At 43.4% G+C, this 25,290-nt stretch overlaps 2 protein-coding genes across 3 annotated transcripts; one reads left to right on the plus strand and one right to left on the minus strand.

The window, feature by feature from the left end:
* The first annotated feature begins 220 nt into the window (after positions 1-220).
* On the plus strand, positions 221-3,298 carry LOC115127410 (transcription factor Atoh1-like). The gene has a single exon (XM_029657027.2). It carries the CDS (start codon positions 509-511, stop codon positions 1,370-1,372), a length of 864 nt encoding a protein of 287 aa, XP_029512887.1. The 5' UTR covers positions 221-508; the 3' UTR covers positions 1,373-3,298.
* On the minus strand, positions 3,216-24,314 carry LOC115127411 (docking protein 2-like). 2 transcript variants are annotated; one of them, XR_010464184.1, is made up of 4 exons: positions 23,918-24,314; positions 10,615-10,784; positions 7,894-9,754; positions 3,216-7,690 (listed from the first exon to the last, which is right to left on the minus strand). XR_010464184.1 is itself a non-coding variant. In XM_065019995.1 (3 exons), exons 1-3 carry the CDS (start codon positions 23,964-23,966, stop codon positions 8,726-8,728), a joined length of 1,248 nt encoding a protein of 415 aa, XP_064876067.1. In that variant the 5' UTR covers positions 23,967-24,314; the 3' UTR covers positions 7,697-8,725. The 2 variants fall into 2 exon arrangements, 1 of the variants encoding a protein (XP_064876067.1); XM_065019995.1 differs by lacking the exon at positions 3,216-7,690 and having other exon boundaries at positions 7,697-9,754.
* Positions 24,315-25,290: the final 976 nt, after the last annotated feature.

A 25,290-nucleotide genomic window follows, 5' to 3' on the forward strand; every position in this document is an offset into this window, starting at 1 on the left:
AATGACCTCGGATGCCAAGCGAAGCCAAATATCAACAACATCAGGGTTGAGTTACAATGCACAACATTTGTAGGGAAAAAAAAAAGTTACGATTGACCCCAATTGTTTTCTTTTGTTGGGAAGAGGCAACCCACGCCATTGGCTGTGCCATCCAAACCTGTGTGCCTCCTTGGGCGGGGTTGGGTGGACGGGGTAATATAGTAGTGAAGGATCGGCCAGGATCCAGAGGTGACAGACAGGAGATTGCGTCACAACTGAGTCAACTGGTCAACTGTTAGTGCCGTCCTTGGTCATTGAAGATAGACACATTTGCAGCGCTGTCCAAACCTGGATTTGGTGTATTTTTTATTTTTTAGAGTTCACTTTTTCTTCCCCCCTCTGAAACTCCTCCTAACCCTTCAACCGACTCTTACCGCTGAATATTCAAGACACGTTCCAGTGCTTTCCAAATATTGGTTATCTAAGGAAGAGCAAAATAACTCACCATACCTCTCCAACCAAGTCGTGGATGTCTGTAGCCGTTATGACAGCGAAAACAGAACTGTCCGGCTGGCCAGACTACACAGGCGAGGACTTCCCCCTGATGGAACAGTCTAAACTGGAGCCTCTCGCATCCAGAACCAGGGTACCATCTCCTAGAGGGCAGTCTCTTTACTCAACCAGAGATACGGGCTATTACGCGCACAGCGGCTCCATGGATATCTCACTGGAGAAACTCATGTCGGTGAGTAAACTAACGGACAGTGGTGTCAGGATAGAGATGGACCTGGAAACAGTACCTGGGGACCAGGGAGAAGGAGGAAACGGTACGCAGCAGGGCCACCACCCGGGCCCGCAGAAACACCGGCGAGTCGCGGCTAACGCCCGGGAGAGACGGAGGATGCACGGGCTGAACAAGGCGTTTGACACGTTGCGGAGTGTGATCCCGTCCGATAATAATAAATTGTCCAAGTATGACACTCTCCAGATGGCTCAGATCTACATCCAGGAGCTTTCGGGGCTGCTCACCGGGGTGGTGAAGCCAGAGGGTCGGGGAGGGTCGCGGAGTGGATGCACCTCACCAGACATAGACCACCTCATCCCGGATAGGAGGAACCTTCTGGGGTCTCTCTCTCCAGAGCCCTTACGGGGTGGCGACGGGATGACTGGGATCAGCAACACCCTGCAGGACTCCCCCTCCCCGCAGCCTCAGAACAAGAGACTGGTCGGAGAACAGGAGAACAATGGCCCCGTCGGTCACCTCATCATTCTGTCTGTGCCTAAATCTGATCTAGGATCGGGGAATAAGAGGGTGTCTAACACTTCTAACGGGAGTGATGGAGAGTCGTCGCATTACAGTGACTTTGAGGACGGACAGGCCGGTAGACGGTGACCATTTAGAGTGACAACAGGAACTCTTTTAGGAGAGGTTTTCATACGGATCCTTTAATATTTTATATAAACTGTCTGTGTTTTAGAAGACAATAACGGACACCAAAATAGAGCCACGTAGCCCACCTTGAAATGTTGAATGGTTCAGATTGAGACGGTAGTCTAGACCTACTCTCAGTTACATTTAGACAAGAACACTTGTCTCATCATGCTATATTTATTTATTATAAATAGACACCAGGGTTGGGGTCAATTTCATTTTAAATGTAGTAAGTAATTCCAATTCGGTAAGCAGCAGGGCAACTTTGGGAAACATTGGCATCAGAATTTGGTTTTACTTTCCTTCCCGAATTGACTGTAATTGAAATGGAATGTTCCCCGAACTCTGTTTGGAGCTCATCTTGAAAAGTTTAATAACGTTCTGGGTTAGATTAAAACGGTAGTCTAGCCGACATTTAGTCAAGACCACGAATATCCCCGTGAGCACAAGACGTTGAAAATGTTGTATGTTGAAAATGTTGTATTTTCAACATGTTTTACTCATAGGGAGGGATGTTTCATCATACCATATGTATTTATTAGATATCAACACTGTAAAATCAAAAGAGCTAGCCTATTGTGTGATATTGAAGACTTCATTGTGTGTTTAAACAAGGCCTGATAATATGACTTCTCATCGGGGCTTCACTTCCTTCTTCACTCCCTTCTTCACTTCCTTCCTCACTCCCTTCTTCACTTCCTTCTTCACTTCCTTCTTCACTTCCTTCTTCACTCCCTTCTTCACTTCCTTCCTCACTCCCTTCTTCACTCCCTTCTTCACTTCCTTCCTCACTCCCTTCTTCACTCCCTTCTTCACTTCCTTCTTCACTCCCTTCTTCACTCCCTTCTTCACTCCCTTCTTCACTTCCTTCCTCACTCCCTTCTTCACTTCCTTCTTCACTTCCTTCCTCACTCCCTTCACTCCCTTCTTCACTTCCTTCACTCCCTTCTTCACTCCCTTCTTCACTTCCTTCTTCACTCCCTTCTTCACTCCCTTCTTCACTTCCTTCTTCACTTCCTTCTTCACTTCCTTCTTCACTTCCTTCTTCACTCCCTTCTTCACTCCCTTCTTCATTTCCTTCACTTCCTTCTTCACTCCCTTCTTCACTTCCTTCTTCACTCCCTTCTTCACTTCCTTCTTCACTCCCTTCTTCACTTCCTTCTTCACTCCCTTCTTCACGTCCTTCTTCACTCCCTTCCTCACTCCCTTCTTCACTTCCTTCTTCACTCCCTTCTTCACTCCCTTCTTCACTTCCTTCACTTCCTTCTTCACTCCCTTATTCACGTCCTTCACTTCCTTCCTCACTCCCTTCTTCACGTCCTTCCTCACTCCCTTCTTCATTTCCCTCACTCCCTTCTTCACTTCCTTCTTCACTCCCTTCTTCACATCCTTCTTCACTTCCTTCTTCACTTCCTTCCTCACTCCCTTCTTCACTTCCTTCTTCACTTCCTTCTTCACTCCCTTCTTCATTTCCTTCACTCCCTTCTTCACTCCCTTCTTCACTTCCTTCCTCACTCCCTTCTTCACGTCCTTCTTCACTTCCTTCCTTTCTAGCACTTTATTGACTAAATACATCTGGAACACTTGGTTTCACGGTTTGATGGCATGCATATCTAATAATAATTAAAATATATATATATATAAACAAAAATACGTTGATATTAAACTATTGTTATTTGTTGTTTTCTTCCAAGAATAGTTTTTTGATTGAGGAAAAAAAAACGTTTTTTTTATTTGGTAGATAAATATTTAGAACGGGTTTGTTTCTTCTTCTAAATTTTCCAGAATAATTCACTCTGTCTGATTTAATTTCAACAGCTTCACCACTGTATATTCCACTTTATTGGCATGGGAAATAAATGTATCACCTTCTTTTAGTCAACTCAATATGTTGTTTCAATTATATTTTAATTTAATGCAAGAGATACATCCATAATATGTAAATGTTGAAATAAAAATGCAATTTACAAATGCACACACACAACACTTTTGATGGAATCCTATATTTTGAATAATGCTGGTTGGTTTCCTTCTCTCGTAGCATGTCTTGTGAACAGACTACGTAACGTACATGACATTGTTCTGGGTAGATGAGATTAGGTAGGGATAGAGTCCTAGTAGTGATAATTACAGCCACTGTATATTCAGCTTCACTGGACCCAGGGGGTGTAGAGAGGTTGGGGGGATTTCTAGGCTAAATGCTGAAATAAATGCAAGTTACAAATGCACACAATACACTTTTGATTCAATTGTGCACTTTTAATACTGGCAGTTCTTTAGGCACTCAAAGTCACCTCCCCATGTCTTCTAGTTCTGATAGAGCTGGTATAACAGTCACCTCCCCATGTCTTCTAGTTCTGATAGAGCTGGTTTAACAGTCACCTCCCCATGTCTTCTAGTTCTGATAGACCTGGTATAACAGTCCCCTCCCCATGTCTTCTAGTTCTGATAGAGCTGGTATAACAGTCCCCTCCCCATGTCTTCTAGTTCTGATAGAGCTGGTATAACAGTCCCCTCCCCATGTCTTCTAGTTCTGATAGACCTGGTATAACAGTCCCCTCCCCATGTCTTCTAGTTCTGATAGAGCTGGTATAACAGTCCCCTCCCCATGTCTTCTAGTTCTGATAGAGCTGGTATAACAGTCCCCTCCCCATGTCTTCTAGTTCTGATAGAGCTGGTATAACAGTCCCCTCCCCATGTCTTCTAGTTCTGATAGAGCTGGTATAACAGTCCCCTCCCCATGTCTTCTAGTTCTGATAGAGCTGGTATAACAGTCACCTCCCCATGTCTTCTAGTTCTGATAGAGCTGGTATAACAGTCCCCTCCCCATGTCTTCTAGTTCTGATAGAGCTGGTTTAACAGTCCCCTCCCCATGTCTTCTAGTTCTGATAGAGCTGGTATAACAGTCCCCTCCCCATGTCTTCTAGTTCTGATAGAGCTGATAGAGCTGGTATAACAGTCCCCTCCCCATGTCTTCTAGTTCTGATAGAGCTGGTATAACAGTCCCCTCCCCATGTCTTCTAGTTCTGATAGAGCTGGTATAACAGTCCCCTCCCCATGTCTTCTAGTTCTGATAGAGCTGGTATAACAGTCCCCTCCCCATGTCTTCTAGTTCTGATAGAGCTGGTATAACAGTCCCCTCCCCATGTCTTCTAGTTCTGATAGAGCTGATAGAGCTGGTATAACAGTCACCTCCCCATGTCTTCTAGTTCTGATAGAGCTGGTATAACAGTCACCTCCCCATGTCTTCTAGTTCTGATAGAGCTGGTATAACAGTCCCCTCCCCATGTCTTCTAGTTCTGATGGACCTGATAGAGCTGGTATAACAGTCCCCTCCCCATGTCTTCTAGTTCTGATAGAGCTGGTTTAACAGTCCCCTCCCCATGTCTTCTAGTTCTGATAGAGCTGGTATAACAGTCCCCCCCCATGTCTTCTAGTTCTGATAGAGCTGATAGAGCTGGTATAACAGTCCCCTCCCCATGTCTTCTAGTTCTGATAGAGCTGGTATAACAGTCCCCTCCCCATGTCTTATAGAGCTGATAGAGCTGGTATAACAGTCCCCTCCCCATGTCTTCTAGTTCTGATAGAGCTGATAGAGCTGGTTTAACAGTCCCCTCCCCATGTCTTCTAGTTCTGATAGAGCTGGTATAACAGTCCCCTCCCCATGTCTTCTAGTTCTGATGGACCTGATAGAGCTGGTATAACAGTCCCCTCCCCATGTCTTCTAGTTCTGATGGACCTGATAGAGCTGGTATAACAGTCCCCTCCCCATGTCTTCTAGTTCTGATAGAGCTGGTATAACAGGCCCCTCCCCATGTCTTCTAGTTCTGATAGAGCTGGTATAACAGTCCCCTCCCCATGTCTTCTAGTTCTGATAGAGCTGATAGAGCTGGTACAACAGTCCCCTCCCCATGTCTTCTAGTTCTGATGGACCTGATAGAGCTGGTATAACAGTCCCCTCCCCATGTCTTCTAGTTCTGATAGAGCTGGTATAACAGTCCCCTCCCCATGTCTTCTAGTTCTGATAGAGCTGGTATAACAGTCCCCTCCCCATGTCTTCTAGTTCTGATAGAGCTGATAGAGCTGGTATAACAGTCCCCTCCCCATGTCTTCTAGTTCTGATAGAGCTGGTATAACAGTCCCCTCCCCATGTCTTCTAGTTCTGATGGACCTGATAGATCTGGTATAACAGTCCCCTCCCCATGTCTTCTAGTTCTGATAGAGCTGGTATAACAGGCCCCTCCCCATTTCTTCTAGTGCTGATAGAGCTGGTATAACAGTCCCCTCCCCATGTCTTCTAGTTCTGATAGAGCAGGTTTAACAGTCCCCTCCCCATGTCTTCGAGTTCTGATGGACCTGATAGAGCTGGTATAACATTCCCCTCCCCATGTCTTCTAGTTCTGATGAACCTGATAGAGCTGGTATAACAGTCCCCTCCCCATGTCTTCTAGTTCTGATAGAGCTGGTATAACAGTCCCCTCCCCATGTCTTCTAGTTCTGATAGAGCAGGTTTAACAGTCCCCTCCCCATGTCTTCGAGTTCTGATGGACCTGATAGAGCTGGTATAACATTCCCCTCCCCATGTCTTCTAGTTCTGATAGAGCTGATAGAGCTGGTATAACAGTCCCCTCCCCATGTCTTCTAGTTCTGATAGAGCTGATAGAGCTGGTATAACAGTACCCTCCCCATGTCTTCTAGTTCTGATAGAGCTGATAGAGCTGGTTTAACAGTCCCCTCCCCATGTCTTCTAGTTCTGATAGAGCTGATAGAGCTGGTTTAACAGTCCCCTCCCCATGTCTTCTAGTTCTGATAGAGCTGAAAGAGCTGGTATAACAGTCCCCTCCCCATGTCTTCTAGTTCTGATGGACCTAATAGAGCTGGTATAACAGTCCCCTCCCCATGTCTTCTAGTTCTGATAGAGCTGGTATAACAGTCCCCTCCCCATGTCTTCTAGTTCTGATAGAGCTGGTATAACAGGCCCCTCCCCATGTCTTCTAGTTCTGATAGAGCTGGTATAACAGTCCCCTCCCCATGTCTTCTAGTTCTGATGGACCTGATAGAGCTGGTATAACAGTCCCCTCCCCATGTCTTCTAGTTCTGATAGAGCTGGTTTAACAGTCCCCTCCCCATGTCTTCTAGTTCTGATGGACCTGATAGAGCTGGTATAACAGTCCCCTCCCCATGTCTTCTAGTTCTGATGAACCTGATAGAGCTGGTATAACAGTCCCCTCCCCTTGTCTTCTAGTTCTGATAGAGCTGATAGAGCTGGTATAACAGTCCCCTGCCCATGTCTTCTAGTTCTGATAGAGCTGGTATAACAGTCCCCTCCCCATGTCTTCTAGTTCTGATAGAGCTGATAGAGCTGGTATAACAGTCCCCTCCCCATGTCTTCTAGTTCTGATAGAGCTGGTATAACAGTCCCCTCCCCATGTCTTCTAGTTCTGATAGAGCTGGTATAACAGTCACCTCCCCATGTCTTCTAGTTCTGATAGAGCTGGTATAACAGTCCCCTCCCCATGTCTTCTAGTTCTGATAGAGCTGGTATAACAGTCCCCTCCCCATGTCTTCTAGTTCTGATAGAGCTGATAGAGCTGGTATAACAGTCCCCTCCCCATGTCTTCTAGTTCTGATGGACCTGATAGAGCTGGCATAACAGTCCCCTCCCCATGTCTTCTAGTTCTGATAGAGCTGGTTTAACAGTCCCCTCCCCATGTCTTCTAGTTCTGATGGACCTGATAGAGCTGGTATAACAGTCCCCTCCCCATGTCTTCTAGTTCTGATAGAGCTGATAGAGCTGGTATAACAGTCCCCTCCCCATGTCTTCTAGTTCTGATAGAGCTGATAGAGCTGGTTTAACAGTCCCCTCCCCATGTCTTCTAGTTCTGATAGAGCTGATAGAGCTGGTATAACAGTCCCCTCCCCATGTCTTCTAGTTCTGATAGAGCTGATAGAGCTGGTATAACAGTCCCCTCCCCATGTCTTCTAGTTCTGATAGAGCTGATAGAGCTGGTATAACAGTCCCCTCCCCATGTCTTCTAGTTCTGATAGAGCTGATAGAGCTGGTATAACAGTCCCCTCCCCATGTCTTCTAGTTCTGATAGAGCTGGTTTAACAGTCCCCTCCCCATGTCTTCTAGTTCTGATAGAGCTGGTATAACAGTCCCCTCCCCATGTCTTCTAGTTCTGATAGAGCTGGTATAACAGTCCCCTCCCCATGTCTTCTAGTTCTGATAGAGCTGATAGAGCTGGTATAACAGTCACCTCCCCATGTCTTCTAGTTCTGATGGACCTGATAGAGCTGGTATAATAGTCCCCTCCCCATGTCTTCTAGTTCTGATAGAGCTGGTATAACAGTCCCCTCCCCATGTCTTCTAGTTCTGATAGAGCTGGTATAACAGTCCCCTCCCCATGTCTTCTAGTTCTGATAGAGCTGATAGAGCTGGTATAACAGTCCCCTCCCCATGTCTTCTAGTTCTGATGGACCTGATAGAGCTGGTATAACAGTCCCCTCCCCATGTCTTCTAGTTCTGATAGAGCTGGTTTAACAGTCCCCTCCCCATGTCTTCTAGTTCTGATGGACCTGATAGAGCTGGTATAAGAGTCACCTCCCCATGTCTTCTAGTTCTGATAGACCTGATAGAGCTGGTATAACAGTCCCTCCCCATGTCTTCTAGTTCTGATAGAGCTGGTTTAACAGTCCCCTCCCCATGCCTTCTAGTTCTGATAGAGCTGATAGAGCTGGTATAACAGTCCCCTCCCCATGTCTTCTAGTTCTGATATAGCTGATAGAGCTGGTTTAACAGTCCCCTCCCCATGTCTTCTAGTTCTGATAGAGCTGATAGAGCTGGTATAACAGTCCCCTCCCCATGTCTTCTAGTTCTGATAGAGCTGGTTTAACAGTCCCCTCCCCATGTCTTCTAGTTCTGATAGAGCTGATAGAGCTGGTATAACAGTCACCTCCCCATGTCTTCTAGTTCTGATAGAGCTGGTATAACAGTCACCTCCCCATGTCTTCTAGTTCTGATAGAGCTGGTATAACAGTCCCCTCCCCATGTCTTCTAGTTCTGATAGAGCTGATAGAGCTGGTATAACAGTCCCCTCCCCATGTCTTCTAGTTCTGATAGAGCTGGTATAACAGTCCCCTCCCCATGTCTTCTAGTTCTGATAGAGCTGATAGAGCTGGTATAACAGTCCCCTCCCCATGTCTTCTAGTTCTGATAGACCTGATAGAGCTGGTATAACAGTCACCTCCCCATGTCTTCTAGTTCTGATAGAGCTGGTATAACAGTCACAAGTCTTTTAGTAATGGTAGACATTAGTATTCGCTGCCTCTTGGTGTCACTGTGGCCAGGGGGGGTAGGGGCTGCTGGAACTTAGCCAGATCCTTACCCAGGATGTCAGAGAGCTTCTGTTTAAAGCTGATAGGGTCCTGGTTGGGGGTGATGGAGCCCCCCGAGCCCATCTCTTCTTCCCCCTTTAGCTGGGCCTGGGCCTGCAGGCGGGAGAGGTTTGGCATAGACCGGGACTGGGTTTGGGGTTGAGGCAGGGACCAGGCCAGAGACAGTGGTTGGGTCTCAGAGGGCTTGTTCACTAAAGCATAGATACACTGTGAGCTACCTACCATACTCTCCTTCTTTCTCTCATCCTCCTCCTCCTCTGCCCTCCCAGTAATACCCCTTCTCAGGTTGTAATAAGGAGACCCCTCCCCCAGCCTCAGTTTGTTCAGGTCGACGGTATCCAGGGAGTGACACCTCTCCTCTTCCTCCTCTTCCTCCTCATAGAGATGCAGGCTGTGCTGCATCCTGAGTGGGGCTGGCGGGTGTTTCATTCTGGGGAGGAGGTGGTCCTCTATAGTGGCATACAGATCACAATCAGAGTCAGCCATTGGCTCAGACCCCGGAACCTGTTCAGTAACAGGAGATATGATTGGAGGGCTGTGTAAGAGGTTGTTTCTCATTGGTAGAGGAGGGGCAGTGGGTCTGTCTGATAGGTCGGTGCGGGTGTGGACTCTGTGTTTGATAGGAGGGTGAGTAGAGGTGGAAGAATGAGGAAGTTGAGGAGACGATGAGTTATGTGGAAGGTGAGTAGAGGTGGAAGAATGAGGAAGTTGAGGAGAAGATGAGTTATGTGGAAGGTGAGTAGAGGTGGAAGAATGAGGAAGTTGAGGAGACGATGAGTTGCTAGGAGGCTGGATAGAGGTCTTGGTGTCTTCATTCTCCATCTCGCTGTGCAGAGTAAGAGCAGCTTCCATGGCCTTGTAGATCTGAGGAGCGTGCTCAGACATGAAGGTGAATTGACCCTCTCCCGAGCTACAGCGACGGCCCGCCTCGATGCTGAAGCATCCCTGTCAATCACACACACAACACAAGGTTACTCAGTCCCTCCAGCATGGACCAATCACAGTCAAATCATCACAATATTATTGGAGAAAATTGACCAATCACTGCACTAAAAAAAAGAGGGGAAACAATTTCAACCAATCACCACCAACCAACATTTACCACATATTATGGAGCAGTAAAAGCCAAAAGGCAACAAACTCTGTTCCTTCGGCAGCACATTTTTGTGACAAATTGGACTAAATCACCGATTATGATACAACACAACTCTGATGATTATGGTAGATACAACACAACTCTGATGATTATGGTAGATACAACACAACTCTGATGATTATGGTAGATACAACACAACTCTGATGATTATGGTAGATACAACACAACTCTGATGATTATGGTAGATACAACACAACTCTGATGATTATGGTAGATACAACACAACTCTGATGATTATGGTAGATACAACACAACTCTAGCTGAAAGACATTACCACTGAATAATCAGACTAATTAGGAATCCTGACCTTTTACGTGACCTGTCTAAAGCGTCGTAGGAGGTGGTAGGGCCAGCATTAGAGTATCTGACCTCTGACCTTTTACCCTGACCTCTGACCCTTTACATTGACCTGTCCGAACCGTCGAAGGGCCAGCAGTAGAGGATCTGACCTCTGACCTCTAACCCTTTACCTTGACCTCTCCGAAGCGTCGTAGCAGGTGGTATGGCCAGCAGTAGAGGATTTGACCTCTGACCTTTCACCCTGACCTCTAACCTTTACCTTGACCTCTCCGAAGCGTCGTAGCAGGTGGTATGGCCAGCAGTAGAGGATTTGACCTCTGACCTTTCACCCTGACCTCTAACCCTTTACCTTGACCTGTCCGAAGCGTCGTAGCAGGTGGTAGGGCCAGCAGTGGACGGTAACACCAGTCTGGAGGTCCTGGAGCAATATGGCGTCTCTTTCTGGCAAGAGGAGGTAACTTCCTGTCAGCTGACATCTCCTCGACGCCTCATTGGTCTTAACTGTCACCTGGTATTGGGCTGCGAGGAGCAGCAGAAGGCAGAGGGGAGGGGGAAAGATATTTTAACATGACGCTCACAATGATTCATTAAGGTTCATCATTCATACATGGAGATTTATGTCCTTACTGTATCTCAAGTAAGGATTAGTTCCACACAATGTCTGTTACACAAAACTCTGACATGCTGACTAGTCAAAAAAAACTGTTTTTTTTATTTGAATAAAAAAAGCATATAAATAGATTAAACACAGAAGTCACAAGGATATTCAAATGATTTGCGCAACCAACTCTTATTTTCTGCAGTCTCCAGCTTGTCAGAGGAGAAGTCAACAGAATCACCAAAACACTTTGAAATGAAAGACATTTGGATAAGGTTCCCTCCTGCCTGTATAGGGCTGCTGTCAGAGAATGGGGACGTCCCAAATCGCACCCTATTCGGGCCACAGAGCTCTAGTCAAAAGTAGAGCACTGTGTAGGGAATAGGGTGCCATAGTAGAGCACTGTGTAGGGAATAGGGTGCCATAGTAGTGCACTATGTAGGGAATAGGGTGCCATAGTTGTGCACTATGTAGGGAATAGGGTGCCATAGTAGTGCACTATGTAGGGAATAGGGTGCCATAGTAGTGCACTATGTAGGGAATAGGGTGTTATTTGGGATACAAGAGCAGTCTTTTTTGCTGTTTAATACTACAGTGATGATTAAAACCTACCCTTACCGGAAACCATGGCAACATTCGCGCAAAACTGAAAGCGCGATCCACCGCATTTAACCATGGAAAGAGGTCTGGGAATATGAACATAAACAGTGTAGTTATTCCCTCCGCAAGGCAATCAAACAGGCAAAATGCCGGTACAGGGACATGGTGGAGTCGCAATTCAATGGCTCAGACACGAGACTACAGGTCTACAGGAAATCAAGGACATCACAAACACAAACACACCCCACAGAGCTCCAGGACAGCAGCACAAAAAGACACGAGACGTATGTGGTCTACAGGAAATTACAGACTACAAAAAGAAATCCAGCCACGTTACGGAAACCGACATCACGCTTCCAGACAAACTAAACACCTTCTTTTCCCGCTTTGAGGATAATACAGAAGGCGTCCCTAGCCACGTCCTCAGAGGTAGACACAGACCAGCTGGCTGGTGTGTTTACGGACATATTCAATCACTCCCTATCCCAGTCTGCTGTCCCCACATGCTTCAAGATGGCCACAATTGTTCCTGTCCCCAAGAAGGCAAAGATAACTGAACTAAATGATTACCACATCGTAGCACTCACTTCTGTCATCATGAAGTGCTTTGAGAAACTAGTCAAGGACCATATCACCTCCACCTTACCAGCCACCCTAGACCCACTTCAATTTGCTTACCGCCCCAACAGGTCCACAGACGTCGCAATCGCCATCACACTGCCCCTGTCCCATCTGGACAAGAGGAATACCTATGTAAAAATACTGTTCATTGACTACAGCTCAGCATTCAACACCATAGTATCCTCCAAGCTCATCATCAAGTTGGAGGCCCTGGGTCTCAACCCTGCCCTGTGCAACTGGGTCCTGGACTTCCTGACGGGCCGCCCCCAGGTGGTGAAGGTAGGAAACAACATCTCCACTTCACTGATTCTCAACGGCAACTGCACCGCCCTCACCCGCAAGGCTCTCCAGAGGGTAATGAGGTCTGCACAACGCATCGTCAACGCAACTACCTGCCCTCCATGACACCGACAGCACCCGATGTCACAGGAAGGCCAAAAAAGATCATCAAGGACATCAACCACCCGAGCCACTGCCTGTTCACCCCGCTATCATCCAGAAGGCGAGGTCAGTACAGGTGCATCAAAACTGGGACCGAGAGACTGAAAAACAGCTTCTATCTGAAGGCCTTCAGACTGTTAAACAGCCACCACTAACTCAGAGAGGCTGCAGCCTACGCTGAGACCCAATCAGTGGCCACTTTAATAAATGGATCACTAGTCACTTTAAACAATGCCACTTTAAATAACGCCACTTTAATCATGTTTACATATCTTACATTACTCGTATCACATGTATGTACTGTATTTTATGGGTCGGCCGTCGCTCATCCACATACTTACATGTACATACAGCGCCTTGCAGAAGTATTCATCCCCCTTGGCGTTTTTCCTATTTTGTTGCATTACAACCTGTAATTTAAATGGATTTTTATCTGGATTTCATGTCATGGACATACACAAAATAGAGGTGTGTGTGCCCATATGATGACTTGCAACTGGACTTTGACTTTAACACCAATGACTCGTGACTTGACTTGGACGTGAGCCGTATGACTCGACCTGACTTGATACCCTCCCCAAGACCAAATATGAATTATGCTTTTAAAAAAAAAAAAAGAAGTGTGCAGCATCGACTCTTCATTTAACGGATTGAATCGGACGGCGGCCAATCAGTTTGAATCGGACGGCGGCCAATCAGTTTGAATCGGACGGCGGCCAATCAGTTTGAATCAAGTTGTGCGTGGCAGTGCAGAGGAACGTCAGCGGGGGAATTCAGATGGAGCCCTTGGAATGATGATACCCCAAATGATTATTTTCGGATATAAAGACGACGCTGTATCAACAAGAAAACGGATTGCAAAACATGCGGGAAGAAAATGACAAACGGAGGCGCAACAATTTCCAACTTTGTTCGACATTTGAAGCTGCACAAAGAACTGTAAATCGTGGCTAATATAGCCGACAGATATCCATCACCCGAGGTTGTGTGTTTATGAGTGTGTGTAACTTGTTTCATGAGTTTCTTTTTGCTGTGATGTCTGGAGCCTGTATTGTTATGTGCCCTCCTCACTGCTTGACTAGATTAGGTTTACAGATTGACTCGCCACCACACTGTTTGAAGCTGGACAAGATCAAATGAGCACATTTGTGGCAAGAGTGCCTCCTAGAATGGTTGTGTACTCTTCCTAACCTGCTGATTACGGCGAGTGCTTGACCCTCTGATTGAGTTTATGCTTCACACAAATCCCACCATCCCCCCCCCCCCCCCTCTCTCTCTCGGCTGTCCTCCGCCGTTTTGAGCTTTTACTCCGTTGATAATGAATGAAGAACGGCGGTTTATTTCATCTGAGGCACCGCATTCAGATACAGTGTTCCAGATAGCAATGCAATATATAGATCTGTACTCGATTCTCTATTCTACACGGCTGTTGTAGGTATTTCTATGCCACACCCCCACACGACCCGACCCATCCTACTGCTGAGAGAGAGACTTTGTCATGGCTACCCATGTAAATATAACGTTTATTTGGAAAGTAATAAATATATAGATTTTTTTTTTAAAGCATTCATGATTTGCTCAAATGTAATATACTAACTATTACTAATAATACTAATACTAATTATTAAAAAAATATGAAATGGTTTTACATTTGGTGAAGAGCCCAGTATGACTTGTTTAGGACTCGAAATTCAAAGTTTAGGACTTGAGACTTGACGGTCAGTACAGGTGCATCAAAGCTGGGACCGAGAGACTGAAAAACAGCTTCTATCTCAAGGCCATCAGACTGTTAAACAGCCACCACTAACATTGAGTGGCTGCTGCCAACACACTGACCCAACTCCAGCCACTTTAATAATGGGAATTGATGGGAAATGATGTAAAATATATCACTAGCCACTTTAAACAATGCTACCTAATATAATGTTCCCTACATTATTCATCTCATATGCATACGTATATACTGTACTCTATATCATCGACTGCATCCTTATGTAATAGATGTATCACTAGCCACTTTAAACAATACTACCTTATATAATGTTACTTACCCTACATTATTCATCTCATATGTATACGTATATACTGTACTCTATATCATCTACTGCATCCTTATGTAATACATGTATCACTAGCCACTTTAAACTATGCCACTTTGTTTACATTCTCATCTCATATGTATATACTGCACTCAATACCATCTACTGCATCTTGACTATGCCGTTCTGTACCATCACTCATTCATATATCTTTATGTACATATTCTTCATTCCTTTACACTTGTGTGTATAAGGTTGTTTGGGAATTGTTAGATATTACTGCATTGTTAACTTGAAGCACAAGCATTTCGCTAAACTCGCATTAACATCTGCTAACCACGTGTATGTGACAAATCAAATTTGATTTGAAAAGCTCCCTAGAAAACATTCAGTTATTCATCATCCACTCTTTTTTGTTTTTTAAGGCCTTTTCGTTCTGCGTTAGTTCTTCTAAAACAGCAGTGTCATCCTTCTCTGTTCCATTGGGCCATACTGTGTCCTGTTTCGAAACACTGAGCGCTCACAGGACAGATTACTGTGTTAACAACACGTAGTAGGGCGGGACTGGAACGCATTGCCAAGATGTATCTACACATCATGACCAAAAGTATGTGGACACCTGCATGTCCAACATCTCATTCCAAAATCATGTGCATTAATATGGAGTTGGTCCCCACTTTGCTGCTATAACAGCCTCCACTCTTCTGGGAAGGTTTTCCACTAGATGTTGGAACATTGCTGCTATAACAGCCTCCACTCTTCTGGGAAGGCTTTCCACTAGATGTTGGAACATTGCTGCTATAACAGCCTCTACTCTTCTGGGAAGGCTTTCCACTAGATGTTGGAACATTGCTGCTATAACAGCCTCCACTCTTCTGGGAAGGCTTTCCACTAGATGTTGGAACATTGCTGCTATAACAGCCTCCACTCTTCTGGGAAGGCTTTCCACTAGATGTAGGAACATTGCTGCTATAACAGCCTCCACTCTTCTGGGAAGGCTTTCCACTAGATGTAGGAACATTGCTGCTATAACAGCATCATATAGTCTACACCATCACAATAAATCCATGTAATATAGTCTACACCATCACAATAAATCCATGTAATATAGTCTACACCATCACAATGAATCCATGTAATATAGTCTACACCATCACAATAAATCCATGTAATATAGTCTACACCATCACAATAAATCCATGTAATATAGTCTACACCATCACAATAAATCCATGTAATATAGTCTACACCATCACAATAAACCCATGTAATATAGTCTACACCATCACAATAAATCCATGTAATATAGTCTACCTACACCATCACAATAAACCCATATAATATAGTCTACACCATCACAATAAATCCATGTAATATAGTCTACCTACACCATCACAATAAATCCATGTAATATAGTCTACACCATCACAATAAATCCATGTTATATAGTCTACACCATCACAATAAATCCATGTAATATAGTCTACCTACACCATCACAATAAATCCATGTAATATAGTCTACACCATCACAATAAATCCATGTAATTTAGTCTACACCATCACAATGAATCCATGTAATATAGTCTACACCATCACAATAAATCCATGTAATATAGTCTACACCATCACAATAAATCCATGTAATATAGTCTACACCATCACAATAAATCCATGTAATATAGTCTACCTACACCATCACAATGAATCCATGTAATATAGTCTACACCATCACAATAAATCCATGTAATATAGTCTACCTACACCATCACAATAAACCCATATAATATAGTCTACACCATCACAATGAATCCATGTAATATAGTCTACCTACACCATCACAATAAATCCATGTAATATAGTCTACCTACACCATCACAATAAATCCATGTAATATAGTCTACACCATCACAATAAATCCATGTAATATAGTCTACACCATCACAATAAATCCATGTAATATAGTCTACACCATCACAATAAATCCATGTAATATAGTCTACCTACACCATCACAATAAATCCATGTAATATAGTCTACACTACACCATCACAATAAATCCATGTAATATAGTCTACACCATCACAATAAATCCATATAATATAGTCTACACCATCACAATAAATCCATGTAATATAGTCTACACCATCACAATAAATCCATGTAATATAGTCTACCTACACCATCACAATAAATCCATAATATAGTCTACACCATCACAATAAATCCATGTAATATAGTCTACACCATCACAATAAATCCATGTAATATAGTCTACCTACACCATCACAATAAATCCATGTAATATAGTCTACTACACCATCACAATAAATCCATGTAATATAGTCTACACCATCACAATAAATCCATGTAATATAGTCTACACCATCACAATAAATCCATGTAATATAGTCTACACCATCACAATAAATCCATGTAATATAGTCTACACCATCACAATAAATCCATGTAATATAGTCTACACCATCACAATAAATCCATGTAATATAGTCTACACCATCACAATAAATCCATGTAATATAGTCTACACCATCACAATAAATCCATGTAATATAGTCTACCACCATCACAATAAATCCATGTAATATAGTCTACCTACACCATCACAATAAATCCATGTAATATAGTCTACACCATCACAATAAATCCATGTAATATAGTCTACACCATCACAATAAATCCATGTAATATAGTCTACACCATCACAATAAATCCATGTAATATAGTCTACCTACACCATCACAATAAATCCATGTAATATAGTCTCTACACCATCACAATAAATCCATGTAATATAGTCTACACCATCACAATAAATCCATGTAATATAGTCTACCTACACCATCACAATAAATCCATGTAATATAGTCTACACCATCACAATAAATCCATGTAATATAGTCTACCTACACCATCACAATAAATCCATGTAATATAGTCTACACCATCACAATAAATCCATGTAATATAGTCTACCTACACCATCACAATAAATCCATGTAATATAGTCTACACCATCACAATAAATCCATGTAATATAGTCTACACCATCACAATAAATCCATGTAATATAGTCTACCTACACCATCACAATAAATCCATGTAATATAGCCTACACCATCACAATAAATCCATGTAATATAGTCTACCTACACCATCACAATAAATCCATGTAATATAGTCTACACCATCACAATAAATCCATGTAATATAGTCTACCTATACCATCACAATAAATCCATGTAATATAGTCTACACCATCACAATAAACCCATGTAATATAGTCTACACCATCACAATAAATCCATGTAATATAGTCTACACCATCACAATAAATCCATGTAATATAGTCTACACCATCACAATAAATCCATGTAATATAGTCTACACCATCACAATAAATCCATGTAATATAGTCTACACCATCACAATAAATCCATGTAATATAGTCTACACCATCACAATAAATCCATGTAATATAGTCTACACCATCACAATAAATCCATGTAATATAGTCTACACCATCACAATAAATCCATGTAATATAGTCTACACCATCACAATAAATCCATGTAATATAGTCTACACCATCACAATAAATCCATGTAATATAGTCTACACCATCACAATAAATCCATGTAATATAGTCTACACCATCACAATAAATCCATGTAATATAGTCTACACCATCACAATAAATCCATGTAATATAGTCTACACCATCACAATAAATCCATGTAATATAGTCTCTACACCATCACAATAAATCCATGTAATATAGTCTACACCATCACAATAAATCCATGTAATATAGTCTACACCATCACAATAAATCCATGTAATATAGTCTACACCATCACAATAAATCCATGTAATATAGTCTACCTACACCATCACAATAAATCCATGTAATATAGTACCTACACCATCACAATAAATCCATGTAATATAGTCTACACCATCACAATAAATCCATGTAATATAGTCTACACCATCACAATAAATCCATGTAATATAGTCTACACCATCACATAAATCCATAATATAGTCTACCTACACCATCACAATAAATCCATGTAATATAGTCTACACCATCACAATAAATCCATGTAATATAGTCTACACCATCACAATAAACCCATGTAATATAGTCTACACCATCACAATAAACCATGTAATATAGTCTACACCATCACAATAAATCCATGTAATATAGTCTACACCATCACAATAAATCCATGTAATATAGTCTACACCATCACAATAATCCATGTAATATAGTCTACCTACACCACACAATAAATCCATGTAATATAGTCTACCTACACCATCACAATAAATCCATGTAATATAGTCTACACCATCACAATAAATCCATGTAATATAGTTCACACCATCACAATAAATCCATGTAATATAGCCTACACCATCACAATAAATCCATGTAATATAGTCTACACCATCACAATAAATCCATGTAATATAGTCTACCACCATCACAATAAATCCATGTAATATAGTCTACACCATCACAATAAATCCATGTAATATAGTCTACCACACCATCACAATAAATCCACAATATAGTCTACACCATCACAATAAACCATGTAATATAGTCTACACCATCACAATAAATCCATGTAATATAGTCTACACCATCACAATAAATCCATGTAATATAGTCTACCTACACCATCACAATAAATCCATGTAATATAGTTCTACACCATCACAATAAATCCATGTAATATAGTACCTACACCATCACAATAAATCCATGTAATATAGTCTACACCATCACAATAAATCCATGTAATATAGTCTACACCATCACAATAAATCCATGTAATATAGTCTACCCACCATCACAATAAATCCATGTAATATAGTCTACACCATCACAATAAATCCATGTAATATAGTCTACACCATCACAATAAATCCATGTAATATAGTCTACCCACACCATCACAATAAATCCATGTAATATAGTCTACACCATCACAATAAATCCATGTAATATAGTCTACACCATCACAATAAATCCATGTAATATAGTCTACCTACACCATCACAATAAATCCATGTAATATAGTCTACACCATCACAATAAATCCATGTAATATAGTCTACACCATCACAATAAACCCATTATTTATTTTAGACAGGTCTAAAGAAACATGATATGAAGAAAATGTAGTCTAATTCAGAAGAATAAATACCGAGTTGTCCTTAGGTCCGATCTGGCAATAAATGGCCATGTAAATAGTTCACCATCACAATAAATCCATAGAATTAGTGGCATTATTTTATAGTATGAAGAATACAGTTGAACAAAGCAGAATTTAAAATAAATATTTTCTTCACACGATTCCAGGTAGTGGGCACATGTGGCTATTCTGTGTTGATGGTCAACAGAAACGGGTTCTCATATATGCTTGATTTTAGAGTCATTAATGTAACTTTAGTTCTACATTTTAAAATGTTTAATACATAATGCTGCAGGATGAGACTGACGGTGATTTGAAAAAATCCATTAAGTATAGTCTGCTTTGTGTACACCATCACAATAAATCCATGTAATATAGTCTACTCACACCGTCGACAATAAATCCATATAATATAGTCTACTACACCATCCCACAATAAATGGACGGAATGTGCCCACTATGCCGTTTGTCCCGAGAGTGAAGAGCTCTCTCCCTGAGTACGGCGCTCCATCATGTGATCGGGTCTTTTTCACAGGCAGTGGTTAACACAGACACATCGGGATGCAACTGCGTGCCCTTATCCAATTCCTCATATTTAAGATATTAGAACTGTCCACGTTTACGTCAGCCAACAAGACGAGTAAGGCCTAATGACAGCAAAAGCACTACTAGTCAACCATTATCCCCCATAGTACAAAAAAGTCAACCTATTCTGGTCTCCAGAAATGAATCATACGCAACAGATCAGAACTTTTAGGCTTTTCACATAAGTGCAGCGATGTGCTGACAGCGGCAGGCTATAAAGATGAAACTTCCATTAGCGAGATAACGTTAACTATTATCACCAGCGACCCCTAAAGAGGTTATGTAAACACCATTATCACCAGCTACCCCTAAAGAGGTTATGTAAAAACACCATTATCACCAATGACCACGAAAGAGGTTATGTAAACACCATTATCACCAGCATTCCTTTTTATGTAAACATGATTTCACCAGCTGCCCCTAAAGAGGTATGTAAAACACTCATTATCACCATATTAAAGAGGTTAATTTAAACACCATTATCACCAGCACCACTGTAGATGTAATACAAACCATTATTAAGCATAGGCTCTAAAGAGGTTATGTAAACACCATTATCACCAACCTTAAAGAGGTTATGTAAACACCATTATCACCAGCGAGTAAAGAGGTTAACTGTAAACACCATTATCACCAGCGACTAAAGAGGTGTGGTAAAACCATTATCACCATGCTTCCTAAAAGAGGTTACAAACACCATTATCACCAGGACTAAAGAGGGTTATGTAAACAACCTTTATCACCAGTTGACTTCTAAAGAGGTTGGTGTAAAACACCATTATCACCAGCACCCCCTAAAGAGGTTGGTAAACACCATTATCACTAGCGACTCCCTAAAGAGGTTATGTAACACCTATAGGCACCAGGACTAGACAAAGAGGTTATGTAAACACCATTATCACCAGCTAGACCCCTAAAGAGGTTGTGATAAACACCATTATCAACAGGACAAAGAGGTTACTAAACACCATTATCAGGTGTGATACTAAAGAGGTTATGTAAACACCATTATCATGAGCTTAATTTCAAAAGAGGTTATAAAACAACTTTATCACCAGCGACCACAAATGACTATACACATGTAATGCTTTTATTATAAAGGTGCATTTTTATGGTGAAATGATCTTTCCCAAACTGGAGGGGTGTAGCGTGCTAATATATGCCAGTTCGGGCTAGACTACAACCCTTTTGTAAAGCAGATTAATGTGCTTCATTTATTGGTTATTTAGACTATTTTGAGGTGTAATACTAACCTTATTAAAACATACATGCCTTTGGGCTAGGCTACATGAGGTGTGATACTAACCTAGGACTATGGGCTAGGCTACATGAGGTGTGATACTAACCTTATAGGACTATGGGCTAGACTGCCATGAGGGTGATATTAACCTTAAAGGACCAAGCCTTTAGACCTACATGAGGTATGATACTAACCTTATAGGACTATGGGCTAGGCTACAGAGGTGTGATACTAAACCTATAGGACTATGGGCTAGACTACATGAGGTGTGATACTAACCTTATAGGACTATGGACTAGGCTACATGAGGTGTGATACTAACCTTATAGGCCTATGGGCTAGGCTACATGAGGTGTGATACTATGGTTCGAACAAGTGACAAAAAGGCATTTATTTCTTATGCTGGGCGTCATTCACAAGTGATAATATATCATAATAATATATCATTAGCCTATCAAGTGGCTAATATTGTCACCCATCAGACTATTCTTGATTTAATCTTGTCTTTACATGTACTAAATAATATATGTGTGACATTTGTTTCAATTTAAAATGGACCCATTATCATGCACCTGTATCAAAACAGGGACAGGAAAAAATACATGTCGTCTATGCACTTAAATAGCGAGAATGGAGGACGCTTTTCCTGTGTTTATTTTCATGCCGGCCAGGTAGGCTGTACTCCGGTTGTCAAGAGAAGCAATGTGCTTAATATTAGTAAAGTTGAGAAATAAATATAGTAGGCCATAGCCTATAGAAAGCTGATGTAGGAACCTCCTCTTTTAAAAGAGGCCATCACTCTGTTTTCATGCAGTGCACAGCCTATAGAAATGTCGCAACATGAGCTCATGGGCTCTCACAAAGTGTTTCATTACATTGTCCATTACACATTTGCATTGATGCCAGAGTGATTAGAGGGACAATAGAGTGGTGAGAAATCCAGGCAGTTAGCAAGTTTAGTAGGCTACTAATGACCAGCAGCAGCATCAGAGAAGACTAATTACCAAAGACTAAATGATCTGGGGGTGTGGCGGTATCGGTCAGCCCTAAATCATCCCAAGGGGGTTCGATGGGGTTGAGGTCAGGACTCTTTTTGCAGCCCAGTCAAGTTCCTTCACACCGATCTCAACAAACCATGCTGTAGTGTTAAGACTTCCCTTCGCTGGAACTAAGGGGCCTGAACCATGAAAAACAGCCCCAGACCATTTATTCCTCCTCCTGCAAACTTTACAGTTGGCACTACGCATTGGGGCAGTTAGCGTTCTCTGGCATCTGCCAAACCCACATTCATCTGTCATGATTCATCGCTCCAGAGCCCAATGACAGTGAGCTTTACACTCCGGCTTGTGTGCGGCAGCTCGACATTGGAAACCAATTTCATGCAGCTCCTGACAAACAGTTCTTGTGCTGATGTTGCTTCAGAGGCAGTTTTGAAAACTCTTAGTTTCAGCTGAGGATAGGCAATTTTACGCGCTTCAGCACTCGGCGGTCTCGTTCTGTGAGCTTGTGTGGCCTACCACTTCGCGCGGCTGAGCCGTTGTTGCTCCTAGACGTTTCCACTTCACAATGACAGCACTTACAGTTGACCGGGGCAGCTCGAGCAGGGCAGATATTTCTTGTTGGAAAGGTGGCATCCTATGATGGTGCCACGTTGTCACTGAGCTTTTCAGTAAGGGCCATTTCTGCCAATGTTTGTCTAGGGAGATTGCATGGCGGTGTGCTCATTTGTATACACCTGTCAGCAACGGGTGTGGCTCTAATAGCCAAATCCACATACTGTTGTATAAAGTGTATGGGGCGGCAGCAGCCTAGTGGTGATTGGCGTTGGACTAGTAACCGGAAGGTTAGTTCAACTTGAGCTGACAAAGGTACAAATCTGTCGTTCTGCCCCTGAACAGGCAGTTAACCCACTGTTCCCAGGCCGTCATTGAAAATAAGAATGTGTTCTTAACTGACTTGCCTGGTTAAATAAAGGTTAAATTTTTATTTTTTAAATACAGTATGGGTGTGTTGGTGTGTCAGTGTGGTTGGGTGGGTAGTTAGTGGGTGTGTTGGTGTGTGGGTGTGTTGGTGTGTGGGTGTGTTGGTGTGTCAGTTGGGTTGGTTGTGTGGTTGGGTGGGTGTGTTGGTGTGTCGGTGTGTGTCAGTGTGGTTGGGTGGGTGTTAGTGGGTGTGTGGGTGTTAGTGGGTGTGCTGTTGGGTGGTTGTGTTGTTGGGTGGGTGTGGGTTTGTGTTTGGTTGGGTGGGTGTGTTGGTGGGTGGGTGTGTTGGTGGGTGGGTGTGTATTCTATGTACCTGTCTTCCAGGTAGCATACAGCTCATTCTCCTCCATGGGTATCCCCATCCCACCTCCCTCTCTCCTTCGCTCTGGTCTCTGCGTGTCCAGGCTCTTTCTGCAGCAGTAGAAAAGGAGGGCGATATGATACTAGAGAATACCACTATTGATGCTAAAACATAATGCTCATATATATGAATGAGAGGCCCAGACACACAGAGTATTGTTCTGATTTCACAGAAGTCTTTGTCAAGTGGCAGAGCATTGTAAACGTTCGATTAAATGATAATTAGTTCTGATCTACGGCCAGTTTTCCTTTATAATCATAATGAATATGATTACATGGAAAGGGGGAGATGACCCTAGATCAGAGATGACTCTAGATCAGAGATGACCCTAGATCAGAGATGACCCTAGATCAGAGAGGGGAGACAGGCTAGGGGAGGGGAGACAGGCTAGGGGGGAGAAGCAGGCTAGGGGAGGAGAAGCAGGCTAGGGGGAGGAGAAGCAGGCTAGGGGGAGGAGAGACAGGCTAGGGGGAGGAGAGACAGGCTAGGGGGAGGAGAAGCAGGCTAGGGAGGAGAGACAGGCTAGGGGGAGGAGAAGCAGGCTAGGGGGAGGAGAGACAGGCTAGGGGGAGGAGAGACAGGCTAGGGGGAGGAGAGACAGGCTAGGGGGAGGAGAGACAGGCTAGGGGGAGGTGGGACAGGCTAGAGGGAGGCAGACAGGCTAGGGGAGGGCAGACAGGCTAGGGGAGGACAGACAGGCTAGGGGAGGAGAGACAGGCTAGGGGAGGGCAGACAGGCTAGGGGGAGGAGAGACAGGCTAGGGGAGGGAGACAGGCTAGGGGGAGGAGACAGGCTAGGGGGAGACAGGCTAGGGAGGGAGACAGGCTAGGGGAGGGGAGACAGGCTAGAGGGGAGGAAGAGAGCAGGCTAGGGGAGGAGAAACAGGCTAGGGAGGAGAGACAGGCTAGGGGAGGGAGACAGGCTAGGGGGAGGAGGAGACAGGCTAGGGGAGGGGAGACAGGCTAGGGGAGGAGACAGGGTTTAGAGGAGGCTAGGGAGGTGGACAGGCTAGGGGAGGGCAGACAGGCTAGGGGAGGAGCAGACAGGCTAGGGGAGGGAGACAGGCTAGGGGAGGAGAGACAGGCTAGGGGAGGAGAGACAGGCTAGGGGGAGGAGAGACAGGCTAAGGGGAGAGACAGGCTAGGGGGAGGAGAGACAGGCTAGGGGGAGGAGAGACAGGCTAGGGAGGGGAGACAGGCTAGGGGGAGACAGGCTAGGGGGAGACAGGCTAGGGGAGAGGAGAGCAGGCTAGGGAGGAGAGAGCAGGCTAGGGGGAGGAGAGACAGGCTAGGGGGAGGGAGACAGGCTAGGGAAGCAATACGTAA

Source organism: Oncorhynchus nerka, linkage group LG6, assembly GCF_034236695.1.
Source record: "Oncorhynchus nerka isolate Pitt River linkage group LG6, Oner_Uvic_2.0, whole genome shotgun sequence".
Lineage (NCBI taxonomy): Eukaryota > Metazoa > Chordata > Actinopteri > Salmoniformes > Salmonidae > Oncorhynchus > Oncorhynchus nerka.